The 25,427-nt window shown below is 41.4% G+C and overlaps 1 protein-coding gene across 1 annotated transcript; it reads left to right on the forward strand.

Annotated features, from left to right (window-relative positions):
- Positions 1–2,688: 2,688 nt before the first annotated feature.
- MMD (monocyte to macrophage differentiation associated) lies at positions 2,689–24,902 on the forward strand (the record flags this gene model as incomplete). Its single annotated transcript, XM_084237047.1, has 7 exons — positions 2,689–2,714; positions 9,538–9,619; positions 12,758–12,918; positions 15,266–15,340; positions 16,917–17,018; positions 18,818–18,887; positions 24,702–24,902. 7 exons carry the CDS (start codon positions 2,689–2,691, stop codon positions 24,900–24,902), a joined length of 717 nt encoding a protein of 238 aa, XP_084093173.1.
- Positions 24,903–25,427: the final 525 nt, after the last annotated feature.

The raw sequence follows: 25,427 nt of genomic DNA on the forward strand, positions 1-25,427 counted from the left end.
TTCTGACTGTGAACATTTACATTTTAATCATGGCTTTACTTTTCATATTTGAAGAGACACAGATTGAAAGCCAGTCACAGAAACAGACTCACAATTAGAAGTTCAGTCAATCTTTCTGGGGCATTTGGAGTCACAGTGTGGAGCAGAGCTGTTACTTCCTGAGTGGATGAGGAGGGACAATGGGACAGTTCCAGTTGCTATATCGAAACATGACAGGAGATGGGAGGTTCTACTAAGGTAGTTCCTACTAGGATCAGCATCCTGCCCAGTCCAGGAACTCTGAGTCCCCAGGCAAGCAGGCACGTGCTCTCCCCAGAGATTCCTCTGCAGCTGGTATCTGCTCCATCACAAATCCTTTCTCCTAGGCAGAGGCAGTGCCCATGTATCTGTGCATCTGCAGTTTTGCAGAAAGAATTATATCACTGAGCTCAACAAAATATGTCACATGGTGCTACTGTGAAAAACTTTCCATTTTCTTCCCCTTTCTAATCTCTAAATTGAATTTAGTGTCTCTTTTCTGCAAACATACTTGGGATTCCTCCTTAGAAACAGATTGAAAAGGACACTTCAATTAAAAAATGTGGCAGTTGTTTACATAATTAATTCCAAGCTCTTTCACCAGTTTCATTTTTATCTTTTAAGGACTGCTTTTACTTTCAGGGGGAGAGTTTGACCAACAAGCAACTCTATATTTGTGATCATATTGTTTAAACAAGCCCCTTACAGTTAATATTCTTGCATTTTTGTAAAGTAGACCACTGTAAATCAAGACATCTTACTACTTAATCTGCTTTTTTATCTCATTCATTTTTTTCTTATGTAAATATTATTTACACTGGCATTTCCACACATAGGTGCACTTTACAAATTTTCCCGTGCTGACAATTTCCATCTTAATTCAAGCTGTTCTCCTGTGTGAAAGGCTGTGCTAAATCATGCCCATCATCGTCTCTCAAAATCTCTCTCCAAAATGTCTTCTCTTCTGCACTCTAATTAGTTCTATGACACTCTGAAAACTTATCTCTGCGCATTCCTCACTCTGTGATAGGATGTGACATATCTTAGTCCATGGATTTTTTTGTTGTTGTTGTTTGTTTTTTGTTAACCCTTCTTTTATTATTATCAAATTTTTAATCTATTTTTATTAATTATTTCCTTTGTAACCTTTCCTCCTCACCAATTCACTTAGCCCAATGGTCCGACATAGCAGGTTATTGAGCTTTCAATCCATGCTCATTTTCCAGACTTGGTGTAGAAAATAAGTTGGTGGTTGTTTTTTGTTGTTGTTTTTTTTTTTTAAGTGATATACAGTACCTAAAATTTAGGGAGAAATCTGGAATACTGAAAGAATCTGGGGTTTTAGTGTTAGAAAAATGCTAGATAGAAATTCTTGTTTTGCCTTGAGCAATTTTCCAAATCTCTCCACTGGCCTTGTCTTCTGTGAAATGAATGAGATAATGCCCATCCCTGGAGTTCTTGGGGAAATGAATGAGATAATTATGGAAAGCGTGCTTCTAGATTCTGCCACTTGGAAGGTGTCAAGAGAATGAAAACAAAAAATTACAGGTGTCAGAATTCCTACCTTTTTAGTGCTCCACTGCATGCAGAGTAAACACTGGTAGCAGACCCTTTGAGAATGTCAAATTGGGGTGTGGACATACTACCTGGAATGAGGCACGTGTGAACTCTGGGAGAGATAGGAGAAAGGAGCAATAAATGATCCATTCATTCACTTCCCTTTAAACCTCTCTTCCAGCAAACCCTCTGAGTTTAGGTTTGTCGACAGGCCCCTGCTTCAAATCTGCTTTCTGACTTATGTGGAAGCTGGATAAAATAAAATGGAGGACAGCATAAGAGGATTTCTGTAGAAGATCCCTCACTCTGGGGTTCTCTGAAACTCAGGCTTGGCATTACTGAGTTCAACGTCTTCACGTGACAGACATGGGAAGGCTTTCAAACCTGCTCTAGAACCTGCCACAACAGCAAGGGGGAGCGCCCTGAAAATAACAAAGGAATTAATCAACGGAGGGATGGAGGCATAAATGATGAAAAATGAATGAATGACAAGAGGCAGAACCAGAACGCAGACGGGGGGCTGTTTTCTGCTAATTCACAACCAATTCTTGACCCAGCTCCCTTCCACCGTTTGTCTTCCTCCCCGCTCCGCCTCACCTCTCTTGGGGCTCCCCCTGAGCCCCTCACTGAAGTGCGCCGCCCTTGCACCTCGCTTCCTCTCGCCCTCGCCCCGCCCCTCCTCCGCGAGGCCCCGCCCACCTCCCGGGCCCCGCTGGTTGAGTGGCAGCCGAGCCGCCGCGCCGCTCGGGGCCCTGATTGGCCGCCCGGCGCGGTGACGCGCGCCCCGCCGCGGGCGCACGCAGGCGGGAGGCGCGGGCGGGGCGGAGCCGGGCTCCGGGGCGGGGCGCGGGTGCCCGGGGGCGGAGGAGCCGGGAGGCGGGAGGCGGGAGGCGCCAGGGCCGTTTAAGCGGCCTCCCTCCCGCCCCCAACCACCCGGCTTGGCCCCGACCCAGTCCCGACCCCCGCTCTGGCCCACTCCGGCCCGGCTCTGCAGAGCGGCCCGCCGGGCGCGCGGGCGACCTCCGGAGCAGCCCGAGTCCATGCGGGCCGCGCGCCCGGCCGCCGGCGCTGACGAGACGGAGCTCTCGGCCCCCCAGGAGCAGCGGAGGATCAATGCGGTTCACGAATCGATTCCAGCGGTGAGAGGGGGCGCCCCGCCCGCCGCCCGCCAGGGGAGCGGGTCGCACATCCCGCCCCCTCGCGCGCGGCTCCCGGCTCCCCACTTGGACCCCTCTCCCCGGCGGATCCCGCGCCCGGCTGCGGACCGGCGCGCGGGGGTGCCGGGTCCCGCTGCCCCCGTGAGCCCCGTCCTCCGAGGACCGGGATGCGCGCCTGACCCGGGCCCCTCTCGCGATCTGCAGACGTCGGATGCATTCCCGGACCGCAGCCCGGGAGCCCGCGCGCCCCCTGGGAGATCTCTGGGTCACCCGGCTTCACCCTCCAGACCCGCTCCTGACTAGGCTCGTTTGCCCAGAAGACCCGAACCCCAGAAGACCCGAACCCCAGCGGCTTGGCGCCGCCCGGGGTCTCCGATCCTAGCTTTGACCTCCACCCCTTGCCCCCCCCAGGGTGGGGGGCTCCTAAGGCGCGCGAGTAAGAGCCAGGGAGCTGCAGCACCCCGCTAGGAGATTTGTTGTCAAACACGGTGTTGGGGTGTTTTAGGTGCTCCGTGTGTGTGTAGCCCAGCAACAGGGAAACTGAGTCACGCTGCCGCTTTAGCCTTGCCTGGCCACGTCCCGGCCTTGTGGATGCTCAGGCTTAGCGCCCCAGGAGGCTGCTATTTTAGGCACTGCAAAGGGGCAAGTTAGTATTGGGGTGCTGAGACCTGCTGTTGAGCGCCGGTGTTGGGAAACCTGGAGGAATGAGGAGGCATCACTGGAGGGCTGGCAGGCTGCTCGGCCACTGGCGAGCTCTTGGAAACGCCGGCCTGGGCAGGCACCTGGCCTTGATCCGGACTCCGGGTTTCTGCCCTCTAGCAATGGATGGAGGCGGCTCACGGTTTTGAGAGGAAATTGTAGCATTTTTCTAAATCTTCTCCATTTAAGTGGGTGAAAGGTCACCTCTCCGGTGTGTAACTCTCCATCTCTTTGTGTGAATCAGGTAACCGGCCCCATCGCCAGAGCTCCATCAGCAGGCTAGCTTCGTGTGCAGTGACAGGGGGCATTTGCAAGAAGAGAAGATGCAGGGCATCTTCCAAGGAGGTTATTGTATTGCCTTATTTCAGAATATTAAAGTGCACCTTTTTTTTTTTTTTTGATCTTTCCAACTCCTTGATAGCTCGATGCCCATTCACCCACTGTACTGATGTATTCTCTCCCAGTTCCAAAGGGAAAAGGAGCCAAAGATGCTTAGGAAGAGTTATGGTAGAATGTGCCCTCAAAAGGACCATCACTTTGAAGATGCAGGGTGTTGAAGGTCTTATACTGTTTGCCCCAGAAGGAACTTGAAATCAGAGGAAAAGGAGCCATGTTTGGTTCTGACACTGGCACTTGAAGTCAGGAATGAAGACTAGAAGGGCTTTAGGGAGAATGTGAAATGTATTCAGGCAGATTGGCAAAGCTCTGTGTATGTGGTTTGCTTGATTTGGTTTTATTTCCCTGCACATCTGTGCTCTTCCTGTTTTCAGAGAACAGGGGCAATATCCTGTGAAATTACCCTTCTTTAGTTGATTATGTGTTTGCATTTCTTTCCTATCCTTTGAATTCTTCTCGAGAAAGAAAAAAGCTTTTTTTTTTTTGTAATTATATGTTGCACAAACCTTCAAATAATATTAAAAGAAAGTCTTTAAAAGCTGCATTTAGGATCCTACTATCTGAGCTTATTGAAGTTTTTTATGTTTTGGCCTGGACATTAACCTCTCCAGCCCTCATTATCAGAGCTATACTACAGTTTTTCACTCTATTCATTTGAAAATCTGCTTTTGGTGTGACAGACTGATTTTCTCAGTGGCTGCACACTATTAATGGATATTTAACAGTTATTTTCTTGATATTTCGATCTATCCTGATTTTTTTTTTGAAAGACTAAATGACTCCATAATTTCTTGTTTCTCTAAAAAGGCTATATTAGAAAGATATTTCTTGGAATCAGTTTGAGCTCAGAAATAAAGACTGCAAATGTAAAGTAATTTAACAAAGAAATTCTGGGTCTTGTGGTCCATATTTTAAAACATACCATGTACTGTTGTGGACTCTTAACACCATGTTCATTATACATCTTTTGAGCATTAAAGGAAACTACAGGCAGGGCAATATAGAGGAACTGGAGGGAGGGACACACTCTCTTTGAACGCATGTGTGTCTTCAGATAGGTTTATCGGGATTCAGTTAAAGAGCATTCGTTTGCAATGAAAACTTCTTATTTGGCTATAGTTTATAGCTGTGCCTAAAAGACAAGAAAACCTGAACACTTGCCTGGTTTTTCATAATGGAAACTTGGTGGTTATTGCGACTTTGGGTCAACTTCCAGAGTTCTGGCATTTCTGTGAAGGAGACCTGGAAGGAAATAGCCTGCTATCCTGAGTAGAGAGCTTTATGCACACATGACTTCTCAAAATGCATAGCAGGTAAGCAGATCCATTAGGGCACACAGGTCCACTTTTACTCTCTGGCATCATCCCTTCCACTCTTGAGTCTTCCCACAGCATCTATAGGTGCACAACACCCACATACACTTTCCCTTCTTTTCACAGGGAGACTGATTAGAGTCAATTTTAACTGCTAACATTTACAAAGTACCTTCCTGTACCAGGCACTATTTGCTATTACTCAGCTCATCGTTAACTATCACCGTGGAACTATTGCCTGTTACCTTTTTCATATAAGAGCATAGAGGGGAACTGGCCAAGGTTTGGTTCAATTTCATGTCCCTCCCCACTACAAGTGCTGCCAGTTCTCCTGCCTCTCTGACCACACTACAACATCTGTGTTGTGTAGGATTTACAGAGTCTAGACCCATGTATATTGTGGTGCATCCTAATTTCTCCAACTTGACAACTGAGAACCTAAGGAAAATGATGCCCCTTTCCTCAGTCGCAGCCTCATGACCCCTGGTTAGCTTCAGAATTGAATATGCAATAAAGTATCTTATTCCAAAGCATTAGGAAGTCTTTCAGGACTGCCTCTGTCTTTTTTTGCATGTTTGCAGAGTGCTGAATTATTAACCTGTGGCAGTCTCCATATAGTGCCTTCTCTCTTGTTTAATAATTATCTCCATGATCACTGCCTCTGGCAATGGATACTGCTCCTGAACATCAGGCCCAGAATGGTGAGCTAATAATAAGGTGCTGTGCCACATCAGTGATGTTGAAGGGGAGTGTAAAATTGGAATGCCCATGGTCGTGGCCTTTAAGAAATTTCATGAGAGTCGCAGTTCTTTTGGCTCTAAAACATAGAATTTGCTGAATCCCAAGTAAGACTAATCGATGGTGGGATATCTCTCATTTAAGAGAAAATAGATGGAAGTGCCATTCAACACTAGGCTCCGGTAACAAGCTGGGAATTGTGCTTGAGACTGGGAGTGAAACAGTGGGCCAGACAGCCTTCGTGGAATTCACATTACAGTGGGGAAAGATGAAATAAAAAGGAAACAAATGGTAAAAATTAGATTCTTACTAATTGTGATAAAGGCTCTGGTGGGCACAGGGTATAGTGATACTTTAGGCAGGGTGGCCAGGAAAACATCATGGTGGAGGTGACATTTCAGCCACCTTTGATTGTTGAGACGAAAGCTGAGCAGCTCAGAAGAATGTTCTAGGCAGAAATAAACAGCAAATGCAAACAACCTAAGATGGCCAAGACTTTGACTGAGGAGCAGAAAGGAGGTGATGCGACCAGAGGTTGAGGACTGAGACGGAGCAGTGAGGGCCAGACAGCAAGGCTTTGTGCCTGGGTTGGGTATGCGATGTGATGGGGCGGTTAGGAGACTGTTGCAGCTGCTGTGTGAAGAAGAGAGTGTATGGGGACCGAAAAAGAAACCAGAGATGTCTTGACTTAGGGAGAGATCTATGAAACCATACAGAGGAGGATGGATGTGGAATGTTTTTTGAAGGTAGTGAGTTGAGAATAAACACATGTATGTGGAGAATGAGGAACACATAGGAGTCAAGGACAACTTCTAGGACTTGATCTTAGAACCCTGGTGGATTACAGATCTATTTTTGGAAGGCACAGTGCATTGGGCTAAATTTAAAGTATGCTAAGTGGATAAAGAAGATATATATTTACATAATGGAATACTATTCTGCTATAAAAGAGATGAAATCTTGCCATTTGCAACAACATGCATGCATGAACCTTGCATTATGTCTCATGAAATAAGTCAGATAAAGTCAAACATCATATGTGGTACATACAGAAAACAAACAGGCAGCTGAACTAACTAAATAAAACAGAAAATAAAGTATGCTAAGGTGTGTTCCTGGTAGTACGGGGTCCCCCTCTGTTCTTTCCCTAGTTTTAATATTCATCAGGGTGAGAGAACAATGGGGAGCCACAGAATATAGAAAGAGAAAGTGGGATGATTGAGGAAAAACCCTGTTTGATCAGTAACGTTATTAGGTGTGGTTTCCACAGCCCAGGACTAAATCACCTCCCTCTCCCCTCTCTGAAGCATGCTGGAGACTGTTCTAGCACTGGTAACCACTGGGGTTACTCTACCTTACAGAGAAGTGTCTTCCACATACAAGTGTTTTCTCTAACACTTGAGAACCTTTCTCCTTTTTAGGGGGAGAAGAGGTTAGGCTCAATGTGGAGGCGTTGATTTGCATTTTACATTTGCTTTTAACTTAGATCTTAGAATTCATTTCTTCAGGAGCCCGTGTTGGAGGCCTGATTGTGCCCTAGCAGATCAGGGAGAAGTGGTTAAGTTGCATTGCCAATTGCCCTGCATAGCAGTGGGCTGCCTGGCCCACCGAGTCAGACAGTGATCTGCTCCCAGCATAGTTGTTCTTAGCCTTCCTTAGTGCCCCAAGCTGGCCCTGTTCAGAGTGAGAGACTGACTACCTTAAGTCTCCGCTGGTGGGATATTTTCCCTGTGTAACTTCTGAGTTTATTTTTAACCTGAATTATCCCAGGTGAGCAGGGACTGAACTGCTGCAAATATGGCCATCCAGCCTTTTTGCTTTTAGGAGAAAATGTGAAAGTCTATCCATGTTGCTATGTAATGGCCCGACTATTTTTAGTTTGGGCTGCCAGAGATATAAATTGCTATTTTAGTCTGTAGCCTGGTGGTGGGTAGACAAACCTGACTTACTGCACAGCAGACTCTTAATTTAATCTGTCCTCAACCATCCCTGAACCTTGCTCTTTACACTTTAAAAGTCCTCTTAGGGTATGCTACTTATAACTCTGTGTTGTGTCTCAGTAATGAGGTGGTAGATCCTTGAATGCTTGGGACGCTTTGAAAGCATTCTTCCCATGAGTGTAATTATTTTCCTTTTTACTAATAAGAACTGTATAGCAACACTCTTGTCCCTTAGGAAATTAATAAAATTATTTAGAGAATTATCAGGGGAGAAAAGATTTATCTATGTTTGAGAATACCTGAGATAAATTCTGACCCTGTTAGATGTATATTTCTCATAAAACGTTTCCAGGCTGTCTGGCGAATAAGTATATATTTTGCACACTTATTAGCTAGCTATCCCATTGATATTTCCAAGCAAAATATCTTTGTTGTCCCGATTCATTCCCCAGGTAGAGGAATTTCCCATCTGAGCTCTCTTATTGGGTTAATAGGGTCTACTATTTTATTTATCTGATCTAAGGACAACAGGTCCTTCATTCAGAGAAAACGTGTTGGCAAATCTTTAGCTCATAAGCTGTGCACTGTACAGAATGTGTTTTAGCCAATTTTTGGCAACATGGCTCTGCCGTTTGGTTCCGCCTGCTATCAGTTTTTTATCATATTAATTAACAAGGTATGGATAGTCACCTCCCTGCTGCTTAACCCAGCTCTAGCAAAAGAGTAATCTCTGGTGCAAAGCCAGTTGACGTCTGCAGGCTCCAAACACAAGAATGTACACACCTCTGCATCTTCTCCTCTGTGTGCTCTTTCTTTTTTTTTTTTTTATTTTTAAATCTTCCTGAATTACTGCTCTCTTCTTCCATGGAACAGACTGACTAAACCAGAACCCCTCATGACACATGGCCTGGGTATGGATTGAGTTTGGGGGATCAGCACCCACACACTGAAAGGAAGAATGCTCTTCATCCCTTGAGGTCCTGTGGTATTTATGCTCTTCACTGTGTTGTTGCTTGCCATGAAGTTAGCCCAGAGGAAGTGTGGAATGTGGCCTTGGGTCTGTATGTGCAACAGATTTTCTATTGAGGTACAGATACACATTTGGTTTTTGAAGCAAACTACTTCAATTTGGGGAAAGTAAAATGTCCCTCTCATTCTAGGTGGCCTACAGATAGCCAGGTATCATTTATTTAAGCTGCCTTGCCAGAACAGGTAACGCAATATAGGGAAACTAGTCGGACAGGCTTACTAGTCATGGGATGCAGGGTTTAGAGATCTCCATGTATAAAGTTTTATAAAATTATGAGAGAGAAGGCAGAAGCCTTTTAAATGCATTGTATCCCTTTTCATTTAATGGCATTTGTTACCAGCATTTGTAAAGTTTAGAAAAAAGTCCCTTGTTATTTTCTGTTAAGATTTGTTTGTGCCTTTTTAAATTTGTTACTGTAGGGGGTACCAGTTGATGTGTGGTTGTGGTTTTTGTTTGCTTTTGGCTGGTAGGTTTTCCCTTTGAACAAAATGAAAGAATACTTAATCCAATAAACTAGGACATTTGCTTTAGGATCCTTGCTGCTGGCTCAGTTTCCAGCAATATAAGTGGCTTTGGTTTTGTTCCTATAACTAGGTGTTTCCAGCAGTCAGCAACCACTGGCAGCCTTCCCCATTGTTCTTAACAGGCTTTGAGTTTTTTTCTCACATGAAGTCTTCATGTTTCCACAGGTTCATGAACCACCGGGCCCCAGCCAATGGCCGCTACAAGCCCACTTGTTATGAACATGCTGCTAACTGTTACACGCATGCAGTGAGTACCAGTTCCTGCCTTTTCCGTCCTTCCCAAAGGGCTTTGGTGGGAGGAGGGGGCAATTATCTCTAGTAACCTCAGCCTGAATAACTGGATTTACCCATCCCTGCATCCTCACTTACCCAGTATCAGCGGTGAGTCATCTGTCTGTCTGTCAACGCTGTCCATCCTGGACTTACTTTTCCTCACAGGATCTTTTCAGTAATAATAGTCAGCACCTTAAGTGTAAGAAAACCAAAGACAATTGTTTAGAACTATTCTCACCCTGGAATGAAGTAACCTTTTCAAAGATAATCAGCTGGGTTCATTGGCCAGAAAAATTACCAGTTGTTTGAAAAGGGTGGTGGTGTTTTTTAACTAAACCATCCCCTGAACCAAGAAGTCACATCCTCCTTGCCCCCCCCACCCCGCCCCATCCTGTGTCCATTGCTTTTCAGAGCAAATGTTGGTCCATATTATTTAGAAAAAGCTGATTTGATCTCTAAATTAGTTATATAAAAGGAAAATATCCTCATTATGAGACACTTAGTAATGACAAATATATAAGAAAAGAAAACTACCCAAAAATAAATTATACTTTGGTATATTTCTTTTTGTATGTGGTGTTTGTGAATACATATGTACTCTCATAGTATTCCCATTAATGTCATATTGTTGGCATTTTCTTATCTCATAATTTCATTATTCCCTTTGGAAGTTGCATTTAGTGAGACTTTTAAGGAAAAAACAGTAACTGGTATATAGTCTGAAGACAAGAAATAGAGGATACCAATTTACTCCTTTAGTAAAGAGTTTTTCAGAACAAGCTCATTTAAGTATTTTAGATAATGTCAGTGTAATGTATAGTGACATACATATATCATTAGAATAAATTAGCTTGGATTCAAGTTCTTGCTTTGTCATTTCTGTAACCCCCTCCCTCAAAGAGCAGTTACAAGTGTTTTCTGTAAAGGGATCAGGATGCCAAATAAACTAGTTTTCAATGGGTTCCTTTATAATCTAAGAACAGTGCCCTTTGGTCATTACTTAATGCAGATCTAACTTTATAAAGCATCTGTTTTATGTATTGTACTCTAATTTATAACTAAATATCCTTTTTCCTTAGTGTTAACAAGATCTTTATTTAAATAGTTAATATGCTGGAATCTTACTAAAAATTTTTCCTTTAGAAAAAATTAATACCAGACATGCTTGTCCTGGATTCTATAAAAGGGCTTCGGTAATGAAATTCAGAGTAACTTCTCCAGTGGACAGTCTCTCTGGCCCCCTGGCATAGATTCTGGGCACAGGATTTAGTACAATTCCCTACACTTGAGCTGAGTGGGGTCTTTGCTTAATGACAGGTTCATGTGAAGTGAGCTTCACAGCACCAGAGGGTAAAAATATTTAGAACCCAAACTTGGTTTTAAAGAATGCACAGCGTAATTTGTTCTTCTGCTATAACTGCCTGGATATCTATCTTTTCTTCTTGACTAAATGTTTGATGAATTTAACAGAGCCAAAAGTAAAATTACTTCTGAAGATAAATACAATGTGTGTGTTTTAAGTCTGGGTCAGGATTAGAATATATGGAATATAAGCTTTGAGTAACAGGTAGTTGACTTGACCTGTTCTTTCACTCATTGCTCTAATATCCATCCATTTTCTCCATTTATCAACTGCAAAACACCAATACAAATTATGGAAATAGTACCTTGACAGTTTCCATTCTACTGACCAATTAGAGATATCAATGAAATGTTTACTCCTTGGCATAATGTAGAGCATTTAAATATGATGGTTTGGCTTTTAAGATGTACAGCTCACCTTCAAGAATAAGATTTGCTTGAAATAGACCTGAGTAATCCCTTAATTTATCTCTTCTGTATATGTCAGGAAGAATACTTGCATACTCCAAAGTTGAGGAAAAACTGATAAAACCTCCACGTTAATTTTTACAAAAGAAAATATTATCTTATGAAACTGTATGCCTGATATTTGGATTTCAGAGACCAGTAAAATTTCTAAAACAGATAAAATAGAAACTTCAATCATCATTTCCATTAAAGAGAAGATATTTTTACATGAAAAAAGTAGAAAGTATATACTTTCAAAAGAAATTAGACTTTCTTTTTTCATTACCTTTATTGTCCTTAATTTTCTCATTTTGTTCTGGGCAGTGAAAACTTTAGCATTTGGAAATTAAATGCTGATTTTATCTAGGGGATTTAATTCTGTTGCAAGAGGGTAAAAGTAAGTATTGCTACTTTTGCCTAAAAGTAGGTATTTTGCCTAAAAATAGGTATTGCTAAAGTTTGCCTTTGCCGGGTTTGCCTATTCTGATATATGATAAAATAGTTTACTTCTCCTGAGGTTTTCTGTTACTATGACATATTAACTAGTCATATCACTGACAGGACTAGACACTGAATTTTGTATAAAATAGGTACAGAAAACAAAATTTTCTTTAGAAAACGCAGGTATCTTAAAATTATTTGACTAGGTAGGCGTGAATTAACCTGGCTGACTTGAAAGTTACTATTGAAATCAAAATAATCTCCAAACCTGTTCATTCTGCAATAGCGCCTCAACTGGTAGAATATACAGCTCCAAGCTAAAAATTAGGACATGATTTAAACAATTGATTTGTCTGTGTAGTATATGCATTGTAATACTTATTGACTTGATTCATTCATTACTTTTGGCCAAAATATTGGGATTTCAGTAGTTCACGGGAACAACAAAGAATACTTAAAAATCAGAACCCTAACACCCCTTCCCACCCCCCAGCAGGAAATCTCAGTATATGCTTGGCACCTGAATATTTTAGTACCTACCCTAAATCACATTAGAGGATGGGATGAGACATGTCCTTATTTAATGAAATTAGGATAAAGAACTTCTGCTTTGTAACTGGTAAGTAGTGTCACCTCCTTTTCTGCCATCAGTGGGCACAGCTCCTGGGTCACGAACAGCATTCCTGCTGTCAGTGCAGCAACTGACTGCTTCCTCCGGCTCTCCTTATGATAATCCAGGAAAGGCAAAGGTTTGTTTCAAAATTATCTTTCTCAAGTTGTCCCTGATAAACTTACATATTTTTAACAAAGGTCTTAATTCAACGATATCTGGGACATTTACGCTCCTTTCTCTTGCCTGCAGTTCCTCATTGTTCCGGCCATCGTGGGCAGTGCCCTCCTTCATCGGCTGTCTGATGACTGCTGGGAGAAGATAACAGCATGGATTTATGGAATGGGCCTCTGTGCCCTCTTCATCGTCTCCACTGTGTTTCACATTGTGTCATGGAAAAAGAGCCACCTCAGGTCTGCACATTTTGACACGCTGTTTCAACAGATCAGAGTAGTTGACGCCAGGTCCTGCCACACTGGCATCTTTGGCAGGTAGAGCAAGAGAGGAGCCATTGTCCTGCCTCGTAGACTGTCACGCTGTTCCATTACTCAGGAAATTTTCTGTGGACTGGACAGAGTTTGAGGATCCCCAGGTGTATCTATCTAAGAAAGCATGCTTTGACTCAGACGCTGCAAACAAAATCATACCGCTTCCCAGAACTTATAACATAAAATCCTGAGACCTGTTTCCCAGTGTTGTCAAGCACACTGAGCATAGTGCCAGCACACATGGTAGCGAGCACTGTGCTCAGAGTCAGCAATTGAGCTTTGAGTCTAACCCTGTCACATAGCATTGGGTGACTCACTTGACCTCGTGGAGCCTCAGTTTCTTCATCACTAAAATGAGAAAGACAATGCCTGACTCACACGGTGATTGAGACAGTGCGTGTGAAAATGACTTGCAAATGAGAGGTTCAAGGACTGTGATGTAATGAGGCTTACAATAGCTTGGACTCACTGTCTTCCCAAAATTCAGCTTTCAAAATTGGGTGCTGTGTATTTGTTGAAACAAAACTCATGTGTTTGGTTCCTGTTAACTGTCAAGCACTTTCCAAACAGTGCTGTGGGCTCCCATCTAGAAGGACTTGAAAGTTCTCCCCTGAGTAAAGAATTAGTTTTGGCAATACAAAGAGGCCAGCTTATGAAATAGATTTTGCCTAACCCTAAAGGGCAAAATTTCTTCTCCAAAAAAAAAAAAAGATTCAGAGCTTAAATTTAAAATACACTAAAATATACCCCCCATCTCTTATTCAAACTACCTAATGTAATATTCTAACAGTTATCCAATCTAATACAATACATGTGTTATTGAAGATCAGGATTTACAGATTTTCTCATAGGTAGAATCCTTTTATTTTAGAGCTGTTTAGTTTTCACCTGGGAAAGCTGAGGCTCAGAGAAGCCTGGTTCTCTGAGCCTCAGCTGGCTCAGGTTGGCTGGGGACTACAGGGACTACACTGGAGGGGAAAAATAAGATACTATCTTATTTTTTGGTAAGATAAAAATGGTTGGCTCAGGTCAGGATACCAGCAGGACCCAGTCTTCCCAGGACCTGACTCTAGTCTGTGTTCTTTGCACAGCACCCTTCACAATAATGCTTATAGTTTGTAGCCTGCACCTTTCCCTATAAGGTAACATTTCACTGGGCTTAAAATAAAGCCATGGCATCGAATCACGAGCGTGCTCCTGGACGCAGACGGCAGCCTCATGCTGCCCTGCTCCTCAGGATGTGCCGTTGGCGGAGCCCAGGGGCCAGGGCACTTCATTATCTCCCTGGCACAGTCCCACACTGTGGTTGCCTTGGCTGACTTGGCTTGGATGTCTAGATTTCTGAATCAATAGAGTTGTAGATGCCTACTTCAGTATTCAGGGCCTCCCTGCCAGGGGCTGGGAAGAAGGTGTAATAGAAACCAGACTCTTGAGTCTTGAAATAGCACTGCTAGAATGAAAAGGCACATGTGGATTTAGAGTTTTACTCTATTAAAAGTTTTTGAATGTGAAAAGATAGCCTTAATTTAAGCAAAAGAAGGAAAGGAAAGCCTTTGTTGAGTACCTTCTACATGCTGGGTGCCAGGCTACACACACAGCCCACCTTATGTGGGCTAATGCCCACATCTCCTTGTGGTAGAGATGTTACTGTTTCCATTTTACCTGTGAAGACAGTGAGGGTCAGAGAGGTGGGTGGCAGGTCTTGCGTAAAATTATATGTCTAACTTTTACCTATGTCCATTTACTATCATAACCTAGAAAACTGAATTGGAGTCTCCAGACCTGACTAGCAATCACAATCTTCCATAAAAAAAATTCTCCTTTACCCTCTGTCCTCTACTCCATCTTCTTACATCTTTTTACATTTTTGTTTAACTTTATTTCTTACATCTTTAATTTTTGCATAGTATCTTATTTTTCTCCTCCAGTGTAGTCCCTGTAGTTCACTTCACATGACAACACTACAGAGGGCTAAAACACCCTTAACCTGTTTGGGTCAACACTGTGTAGAGAGTGAAGCAAAGCCTGATACTAGTGCTCCACCAGATCACAGCTACTACTCCTTGGACACTGAGGATATTCAAGATGATGCGATGCCTTTTTACCTTGAAATTAGCAATAAAATTCATAGAGTAGCTGTGTGACTTTAAAGGCCAACTGTGGAAGCCATGAGAAATTAGAACAAAAATGGAAATTTCAGCACAGAGAAGTGATAGCCCATCCTTGCTGTCTGGACATCTGCTAAAAACCATCTGACTTGTTTTTCCCCCAGAACCGTGGAACACTGTTTTCACATGTGTGATAGAATGGTGATCTATTTCTTCATTGCTGCTTCTTATGCGCCATGGTAAGAAACAGTCTTTCTCCTTTGGACAGTAGTATTTTTAGGATTAGAATTCCTCAGTCCTTTTAGAATTCCCCAGGCCCTATGCATGTACCCCAGCCTTCATCCCCCAACCCATACCTACATGTACTTTTCTCCCACCTTCACTTACTTGTGTTATATTGCAGACTTGAGAGGAATATTGCAGCTATTCAGAATACTTACCTGGCATAGGAATGTTCAAGAGAAGGGCTGAGAACTTGTGTGTGGGCAGCATGCTCACTTTTGACATAGGCTACCTTACCTGCCTTCTTTCTGCATATTGCTGCTGCTGCTCCTGCTTAGAGTCCTCACACATCTAAATGTTTTAGGGGAAATGTACATATATGTGTGAAGAACCAACTCTTTTGAAATTTATGCTATTTGTCTTCAGTTGACAGCAGAGTGGCATTTCTCATTTCTTTAGCTCTCTGAGTAAGAAACCTGGCCAAATTAATTGTTTAAACTATATAGCGCTCAGTTTCTTTGATCTTCCTCCCCTTTTGGTATTGATCAGATGAAACCCACAATTAAAGAAATGTTAGTTTTCCCTTATTAAGATGTGATTCAGTTTTAAACACTCAGAAATTCATATTATGCCATCAACTACTGTCATGAACAAATGTGGGCCTCTTGATTCTGACTAAGGTAGCATCCAGCATTAGTCAATTCAAAGAAACCTGTTTTCTGTTGGAGTAAAAAGTTAAGTGCTTTCTGCCCCCAACACCTGTTACTAAATTATAGGTCTGCATCATGTTAGAGAATCCTTAAAGGCTATTGCGAAGTATACATCAATTTACAAGAAGTAAATCAATTTTAAATGCAGGCTGAAGAGTCAGATGTTCCAGCAGGTAGTTTTTCACATGTAGTCTGATACACAGATGGTACCTTTTCCATTTGAAAATAATAATTTTGTAGTAATAGCCAGTTAGAAAAGCATTCTCCTGCTATCCATTCTTAACATGAAATTAGTACAAAGGAATTTGCAACATTTTAAAGTTCAGGCTACACAGAGGCCACACTTAACTTTCTGACAACAGGCTTCCAATAGCACATGTTGGACAAACTCTTCTCGTGTTCCCTCTTGGCAGAGAGATCGATAACATAGACGCTTGGTCAGTGTATTAGGTTTCCACTATGGGTGTGTGATCCCAGTTCAGGATTTTGCTCAGGGTTCTCATTAAGCTTTGTAAGCATTCTGCTCCCAAATATGTTGTAAGAATCAGAAGGCAAGCAGCCTTTACAGCGGTCTGCCTAATAAGGAAGTTCAGGCACCACAGGTTGCCTTTTAGTTGGTTCTATTTTTAAATTATGTTGGAACAAATTCTATGTGTTAAAGCTTGACTGACGATTTTGTCTTGGAGTTATTTATTCTACCCAGATTACCCAGATACCTTTGTAGCCTGTTGAAATTACAACATAGTGGGGTGATAACCTCTCTCTTCCTGGTCTTAGCCTAGTACTTGCTTTCCCAGTTTTTAGGGATTAGAGGAAAACACAGACTCTGTGAATTCCTTTCATTTATCATTTCTGTTTTTTATTGTCATGTTTACATTTTTAGGTTAAATCTCCGTGAACTTGGACCCCTGGCATCTCATATGCGTTGGTTTATCTGGCTCATGGCAGCTGGAGGAACCATTTATGTATTTCTCTACCATGAAAAGTAAGAGAAAATAATTTACATTTGCTATTAGCTGCCTAAATTTTATCAACATTACAACACAATTTACTTTGTATTTGTACTTCAAAATAGTAGAAATACATAAATAGAATACTGTTTTTTACAAATCTTCAAAACATTTGGTCTTCATTATTGATGGGCAGATTGCTACAGAAAGAAATGAATGGTATGATGTAGTTGAGGGACAAGGGGGGACATCATTTTAGAGATATTTGGGCCTCATTTCATGTCCTTAGACAGACTAGCCTTATCTTCTGATTAATAGTTATCGCAAGAGAGATTATAAGATTTCAACAAAGATGATGATAATAGATGTAAAATACTCAACATAACACGTACTTCAAGAAGAACCTAGATGGGATGTTTCAGGCAATGATGCTTGAGAAAGAGGATGTTAGGAAAGGCATCTCAGCTCTTAATGTCCTAACCGTGGGCACAATAGTTAAAACTATTGTTCATTATTCATAGTCATGAATGTTAAGCAATATAAAAATAAAAACTTTCTGAAATTTAGCTTCTTAGCACTAGAGGAGACCTTCAAAGTCATCTATTCCAGCTTCATGCTTAAAAAATGAGAACATTCAGGACATGCATCAAATTAGTGACTCATCTGGAATTAAGACTGAAGTGTCCTAGTTGCTACCCCGTGGCTCTTTTCATTCTTTCATCTGTCTGAATTTGAGAAATTCACAACCATAAAATCACTGTCATTGGATTCAGTTTATTAAATTCTCTATCTATTGTCATTGGCAGAATGACTGCCAGAGTTGCATATAATTTGTGTTCACCACAAAATATTAAATTTTAAATTGATTCCTCTTTTCAGAAGAAAATGGTAGTTTCTACTAACCTCTCACTAATTTTGAATTCACTTAAATGCATTTTTTTTTTACCATAGCTGGCAATTCTGAGCACTGTTGCACAGTATTTATAAATCCAAAGGAGTAGTTTCTTTCTTGGGCTCACATCCTTAACTTACATCCTTGAATAAAATGGGAAGTAAAGTAAGGAAACCGTCTTTTACCCTATTGCAGGCCTTCTGATGTAAACCAAACCTGCACCCCTTTCTTCCCTAGGTCCCTGATTTGAATCTTCATGGTGGACTTTTAGTATAAAACACTAAGAATGAGATGAGAGTTACCTGTGGTGATTTGGTCTGGCAGATATTAGGAAGTACCAAAATTGTGCCAAGTAGTGTCTAGGCCCTGCAGATTCAAACAGATAAAACTTAGTCCCTGCCTTTGAGGAACTTGAGACATTCTATCTAGAATGGCTAGACAGAAGTATAAACTTAACCTCAATACAGTATGTTTCTTAGCATTTTGCAGATGTAAAATCAAGAGACAAAACAAACGACATACATGTCCTTCATTCCTTAGGGCTTCTAGCCCCTTTTGACAAACCAGGCTCCAAGCTGCATCTCTGTCCATCTCCATAATTTCAGTTCCTTTTAGTTATGGATTAAGTGATATTGAAGGCAAACACTGTGATTGGAAGGGGGGAAATCTTGGTCATTTGCATTCAATAATAATTACTGTTAGCAGAAAACATTTTCCAGGTAGCCTGTGGAGTTTGATGCTTTTTTAATCCTGAAAGAAATGCTAGTTCATTGTTATTCAACTACAGTGTTTTAATTAGAGGCCTTAAGGTCTCCTACTGGGAAAATACATTTTCATTTGAATAGTTAAGAGTTTACACTTCTTTTTCAAAAGGAAAAACTGGTATGGGAATGGTCTAAGTGTTGTAGAAATAAATTAATTCATTGCACTTTTATCCTGCAGGTATAAGCTGGTTGAGCTCTTTTTCTATCTCACTATGGGGTTTTCTCCAGCCTTAGTGGTGACATCAATGGTAAGAAGTGGTTTCATAATTCCTATTATTTCACCTTTTTATTGCCTTTTAAATCATTGGGGCTCTTAATATGACTTTAGATATCATAAATAGGTGTAGCTTTTCAACATATGAAAATCATAGCTTTTTTTCATATACGTGAAGTTTTGACATGTCCATTAATTAAGAGACTCAAAAATATATGTAAGTGACAAAGGACTAGTCATCTGTACCAGCTACTGTGTATAGTTTGGAAAAGCTACGCATTAGATTGTGTCTTTGCATTTGGTAAGCTTTTGTATTTATTTCTTTTGAGTAACCCTTCTGTTCCCCTCCTTTGCCCCTGAGAGGTATGAGATCATATGAAGGTGGGTATTTCTGCTTGCATTACTTAGTGTCTTAACCCTGAACTCATGGGAGAGGATAAATTTTGAGGTCTCTTACAATGAAGAAATTATAAATTACCAACTTTTAAAATCTTAAGAATTAGAAGGGCTTAAAAGGTCATTTGGTTCAGCATTTCATTAGATATTTCTTCAACCTTTTTTTTTTCTTTCACTTACTGATAAGTCATATTATTTCTCTTTCCCAGGTAGGTACTTTTTTTACTTTGCTTGAAAATGTCTTTGGGGAGCTTTCCTGGGTAGAAGTATAACATTACTTATAGGCAGTGGCATACATAAAATTTGAACTCCCTTTCAAATTGGATTACTGTTGAGAAATCTATGTGTCTGTCAATCTGAAAAAAATCACAAAGCCATGTCATGACAACCTCATCATCCCATCCAACTGGTTTTCATATCTTTAGCTTCTGTCCTCCGTGTCTTACACGCTACATTATTTTTGGGGGGGGCGGGGGTACACTTGCCCTGACAGAACTTAAAATCAAGCAGGAAAACACAGATGATAGTAAAAAGGAAACTGTAATAAAGTTGTGTCATATCTTTGAAGAAAGGGCAGTCTTCTGTGGGTATACTTGACAGAAGTACCAGAGGAAATGTGTATTGATTGGGAAAGACACACAGGAGCCAGGAGCTGGAAGGAATGTTGCAAGCAGAACAGGAAAGAAGAGAGCACAAAGGAAGCCCTGGGGAAGAGGGAAGCACATTTCTTTGAAGAACTGAAAATAGTTCATTGTTGGAATATGCATCGATACATGATAGGGTAACTGTGCAGGTAGCTCAGGTCTTGTGAGAAAGCTAGAGAGCTAGACTAATTCTAGATCAAAAAAGAACCCCAGTAAGCCATCTGAAGCAAAAACAGTCTGAGTGAAGACTCTAAGCTTTGGTTCTGGTCAGAATAATGGGTATCAAACTTAGTCTTTTCCATAACGAACTCAAACTGGAGAAGGTCTATGAAACTACCTTTTTTGCCATTGAACACAGACAATACAAGGACTGTGATCCTTGAGGGAAGAGAAACAAAAATATGGGCTTCAAATTCCCACCCCACCCCCCATTTTCTCCCTTTTCACACTGCAACAAAACAAAGGGGAGCCAGGGAGCAGCAGTCTGGGTAGAGAGACACTTCAGCTACTGAAGACAGCTGCAGTTTGGGGGCAGGGTACCAGAGAGGACTGCTGCATGAAAAGATTCTCCAGAAATCTGCAGAGGGATTTCCCTCAGTCCCCGCCCAGATCCTATGCTGAATTAGTGCAGGGCAAAACCCTGCATACCTTAGCCAAGAATAGCTATTGGAAGGCTGTGACATAAATGACAATTCTAGAAGGTGCCTACTCTGAGAGATACCTACCAGTTGGAGTGGAGAGACCATACTGAATGACTCAAATATTCAATCGACCCCAGCAAGGCCACACCTTAGGAGAAGAGCCCTTTTAGTCCTAGAGTGAGGGCTGCTCTGGACCTGCCATTGAAAGCACAGAAACAAACTTGAAGAGGATAAAATTGATCTGCCAGAAAATTAACTGTCCCTCACAACAAACCTCACGTTCTTTTCTCTCTGACAACTTGGCACCACTATCCAAACAAATGCTACTAGATAAATAAGAAGCAGGAAAGTGTGACATGACATACTTGGGGAAAAACAGGTCAAGAGACAGATACAGAGTGGGCAGGTGCTGAAATTAGTGTAAAAACATGATGAGTAACTGAATGAGGAATCTCAGAAAAGAAATGGAGCTATAACAAAAGAGCCACTTGGAAATTCTAGATCTGAAAGCTCTAAGAGAAATTTATTGGATGGGGCTTAAAAATAGATTGGATACTACAAAAGAAAAGATCAGTGAACAGCACTATTTACAATAGTTAAGCTATGGAAACAACCCAAATGCCCAAAAATAGATGACTGGATCAAGATGTGGTACATATATACCATGGAATATTACTCAGCAATCAAAAAAGATAAACACATGCAGTTTGCAGCAACATGGATGGAGCTGGAGGGGATCATGCTCAATGAAATAAGCCAGAAAGAAAAAGAAAACTACCAGATGGCCTCACTCATAGCAGGAATTTAGAAAACCTAAATAAAGGACCAGGAAAAGACTAATTATAATAAAGTAAAAATCAAAATCAACAAGCAACTGTAAACCATAGACACACTGGGGGGGTGGGGTGGGTGGCAGGGAGAAGGGATTAGGATCAAAATAAGGGTGGTGGGAATTGTATGGGGAATATAATCAAGATGAAAATGCATACATTGTGCAAAAATGAAAAATGATGTAAAAATATATAAAATAAAATTTAAAAAAGATCAGTGAACAAACCACAGAGGGAGAAGGTACTTGCTTTTTCTGTATGTATCTGACAAGGGTCACACATGATATTTAGAACACCAAATCAATAATAGACCAATTCTATAAAGATGGGCAAAACACTTGAATAGACACTTCACAAAGATATACAGGTATCAAGTAAACCCTTGAGAAAGTAGCAACATCATTACTCATCAGAGAAGATCAGGGAAATAAATATTAAAACATCAGTATGACGGGGCCTCCCCGGTGGCGCAGCGGTTGAGCGCTGGGTTGCGAAACTGCGCGCGGCCTCTGCGGCACCGGTTCGATCCCCGGCTGCTCCCCGGCCACCAGAGGAGGGTCCCACATGGCGTGCAGACCTCTCCTGCCGCCCGCTGCTCCCCTCAGCAGTGTACTTTGGTCCTTCTGCCTGCTCTGCTCCCCGCTCTGGCTCTGGTGAATTCTCTCACCCTCCCGCGCTTCTGACTGTACCCAGTGCATGTATAAACCAAACAAACAAACAAAACCAGCAAACAAATAAATAAAGCATGCCTCTATAAAAAAAAAAAAAAAAAAATTAAAAAAAAAAAAAAACATCAGTATGACGCTACTACACCCCCTGTGGAGTAGTGAAAATTAAAAAGACTAATAACCCCAAATGCTGTCAAGGATGTGAAATAACTGGAACCTTAATTCATTGTTGAAGGGAGTGTGAAAGTATAATGACTTTGGGTAATTATTTAGCAGTTCATTACAAAATTAAACATGCATTCAAAACTCAATAGGTATTTCCCAACAGAAATGAATATATATATATATATGCATAAAAAGACTTCAATATGTGAATTTTATTCATAATTGGCCCCAAATGGAATAATTGATAAACAAAATTATGTGAAACAAATCAATGGAATCTAAGTAATAGGAATTGATGACTGATATACCTAAGCACATGCACAAATCTCAAAAAAAAACATATTGAGCAAAAAAAGAAGCCAGACACCAAAATGTACCTCCAGCATAATTCCATTTATGTGGAGTTCTAGAACACTTCTTCTGTGGTAGTGTAATAAGAACAATGGTTGCCTTGATGGAAAGGTTTGTCCAGGATTAGGAAAGGGGTACCAGAGAACTTTCTGGGGTGTTGGGATGCTTGTGCATCCCGAATGGGTTACATAGGCATGTGCATCTACCAAAACCCATGCTGTTCATTTAAGATCTATGCAACACACTGTCAATTATCAGGTTTTTTAAGTGACCTCCCCCTCTCTACTTCATCACCCCCCAAAATGTAAGTTCACATACCAGATCACCTTGGTTCAGATCTTGATTCTGACACTTGAAAGCTACTTGACCTTAGGCAAAATACTTAACCTCTTCTGTGTTTTTGTTTTCTCTCTTGGGTGTAAAGCTGCATTCTGTTAGTGTCTGGTACATAGTAACACAATAATGACCCTGATCATGAAGGAAACAGTGTGTTATTTGCTGTAGGATTAACAATGTTATGGTTTTTTGAAGGTTGCTAAGGTTAATGTATTTAAAAAAAAAAAACATTAACTGAATTTATGCCAAACCCAGCCTGTGTGTTTGGTTTGGATTCTTGCTTATTGTTTTAGCAGAAAGAAGGGAAGAGTGGTTTCCTTTGGGGCAGTGACCGGCTTTGTAACGTTGCTCAGGTTACTTCGTTTTTCTGGTCTTACTCTTTACCTCTTACTCATCTCCCCAATGAGGAGGTTGCCATGGATGAGGAACTCTTACTCTTTGGGAGCCATGTGCCTCTTTGAGGGTCTGATGAGGGCCTAAACCTAGAAAAATCTAGCTTCCCCTAGAAAAGTGTTCCTAAAGCACATTCACAGATTTTTGTTTAGTCAATGACTATTAGGAACTAATGTGCGTGTGTTTAACTTTTTAAATAAAAATAAATCTGGCTGATGTCCTATCTTACCTAGGTTAAGGAGAAATCAGCATCAGTTAATTTGAGCTGGCTTCTTGTAGGATCATTTGATCCCACAGCAACCATGGGGGCTCACGTGAACTTTGAAGACAGTGCTGATCTTCACATTACTTCCCAGCCCTGTAGCCTCACTCCCAGTTCTTAGCTCGTGGTTGTCCATTGCTCCAGTTGCTTTGGCCTAGGCCTGGGGGGCCCATTCAAGTAGGTGACTGCATTAAAGCTTCAGATTTGGCCATAGGAGCCTGCTGCAAGGCCCACCCAACTGCAGCTGTCAGAGCCCAGGTGTCTGGGACACCCACACACCTGTTCCCTTCTGAGGCCTTGTCACCATCTGGCTTAGGTTTCCACCCACACTACAGAACCAGAGACCTTTCTATTCTGAGTCCCCAGAAAATCAAGGGGGACTGCTTGTTTCTTCATAGCTTCCTAAGCATTGTTGCTGTTCTTTTCCCCTCTCATTGATACAACCCAATTTAATTAAAAGCCGAGGCCTTTGAAAAGCAAGCGCAGCCTAAAATATTCTCCTTTTTGTGCTAAAACATACACAACTATTAACTTCCCACTCAGCTAAGAAATGCCCAGACTCAAAGACAAAAAAGCTGGCAACCTCTAGAAGGTCAGGAAAATAGATTGTACTGTATGAGCTCTGATCTTAGAGGTCACATCCAGCAATGGTTTTCCTGTGTCAGCCATAAGGGAGCCCTAAACTCTCACAGGCAGAGGAAGTCTCAGGAAAAAAAAAAAAATCAGTGTAGCACAGTGTTTGAGGAGTACAAAGGGAACTGAAAACTCAGGCTGAGATGTAAATTATAAACGGAGTGGCGTGGGTGTGCCTTAGGAGGGAAGAAAGCTTTTAAAGGGGAAGATGAAAGCCAAGGACTGTACTTTATTAAAATGAGCTATCGTGTCAGGGTGCAACTGTGGTCTGCTTGAACATGCTAAGGATGAGCAGACATGCTGCTTTTTATTGTGGGACCATGACCTGACTGCTTGGTCAAATCAAGATCATCACACCAAGGGGAACCCAGATCAAAGTTTAGTTCATATTTACAGATTGGGATTCTGCCCATGCAGAACTTTTTCATGGTCTAGGAAATCCGGGGGCCTCCAGGGGAATGGCAATTATCTCTAGTTTGTCACATTGGAGTAACAACAAAACCTTTTTATTTTTTTCCTCTGTTAACAGAATAACACCGATGGACTTCCCGAACTTGCCTTTGGGGGCTTAATTTATTGCCTGGGAGTTGTGTTCTTCAAGAGTGATGGCATCATCCCATTTGCCCATGCCATCTGGCACCTGTTTGTGGCCACGGCAGCTGCGGTGCATTACTATGCCATTTGGAAATATCTTTACCGAACTCCTACAGATTTTATGCGACATTTATGACCCTTCTGTACTAGGTCTCCAAACCAGTATTATTTTAATTATGGCACTTGGGAGTGGGGTAAGAGCGGAAAATTGCACAGTTAAAAAAAAAGAAGACAACAGCACTGACTTTATATCTTTTGAATAGAATTACTGTGAAAGTATAAAAGCTGTATTCTGGGATTTTCCCCCTCACAGCAGATTAATAAGGTAGTGAATTAATTATTCATTTCCATTCCACTATCATGAAGGACTCTGGATAGACTTGGCCAACTGATGTTTACAAACCAGAATTTTGTATTTTAATTTTACAGATTTTACTACATGATTTTTCTAAATTACTACGTTAGGTTGTAAAAGTCAGTGCAATCACAAAGCTTCCTTTTTAGGAGAAAATTATTTCTATCACTTTCCCATTAGTTGTGTAAAGAATCATGGACAGAACTGACTCTACTTTTACCATGTTTCATCTTGACACAACATGGTTATTTTTTAAATAGAAACTTTAGTTTTTGTAAATTTTTAATACCTATTTCATTGAAGCGC

The sequence above is a fragment of the Talpa europaea genome, assembly GCF_964194135.1.
Source record: "Talpa europaea genome assembly, chromosome: 7".
NCBI classification, from domain to species: domain Eukaryota; kingdom Metazoa; phylum Chordata; class Mammalia; order Eulipotyphla; family Talpidae; genus Talpa; species Talpa europaea.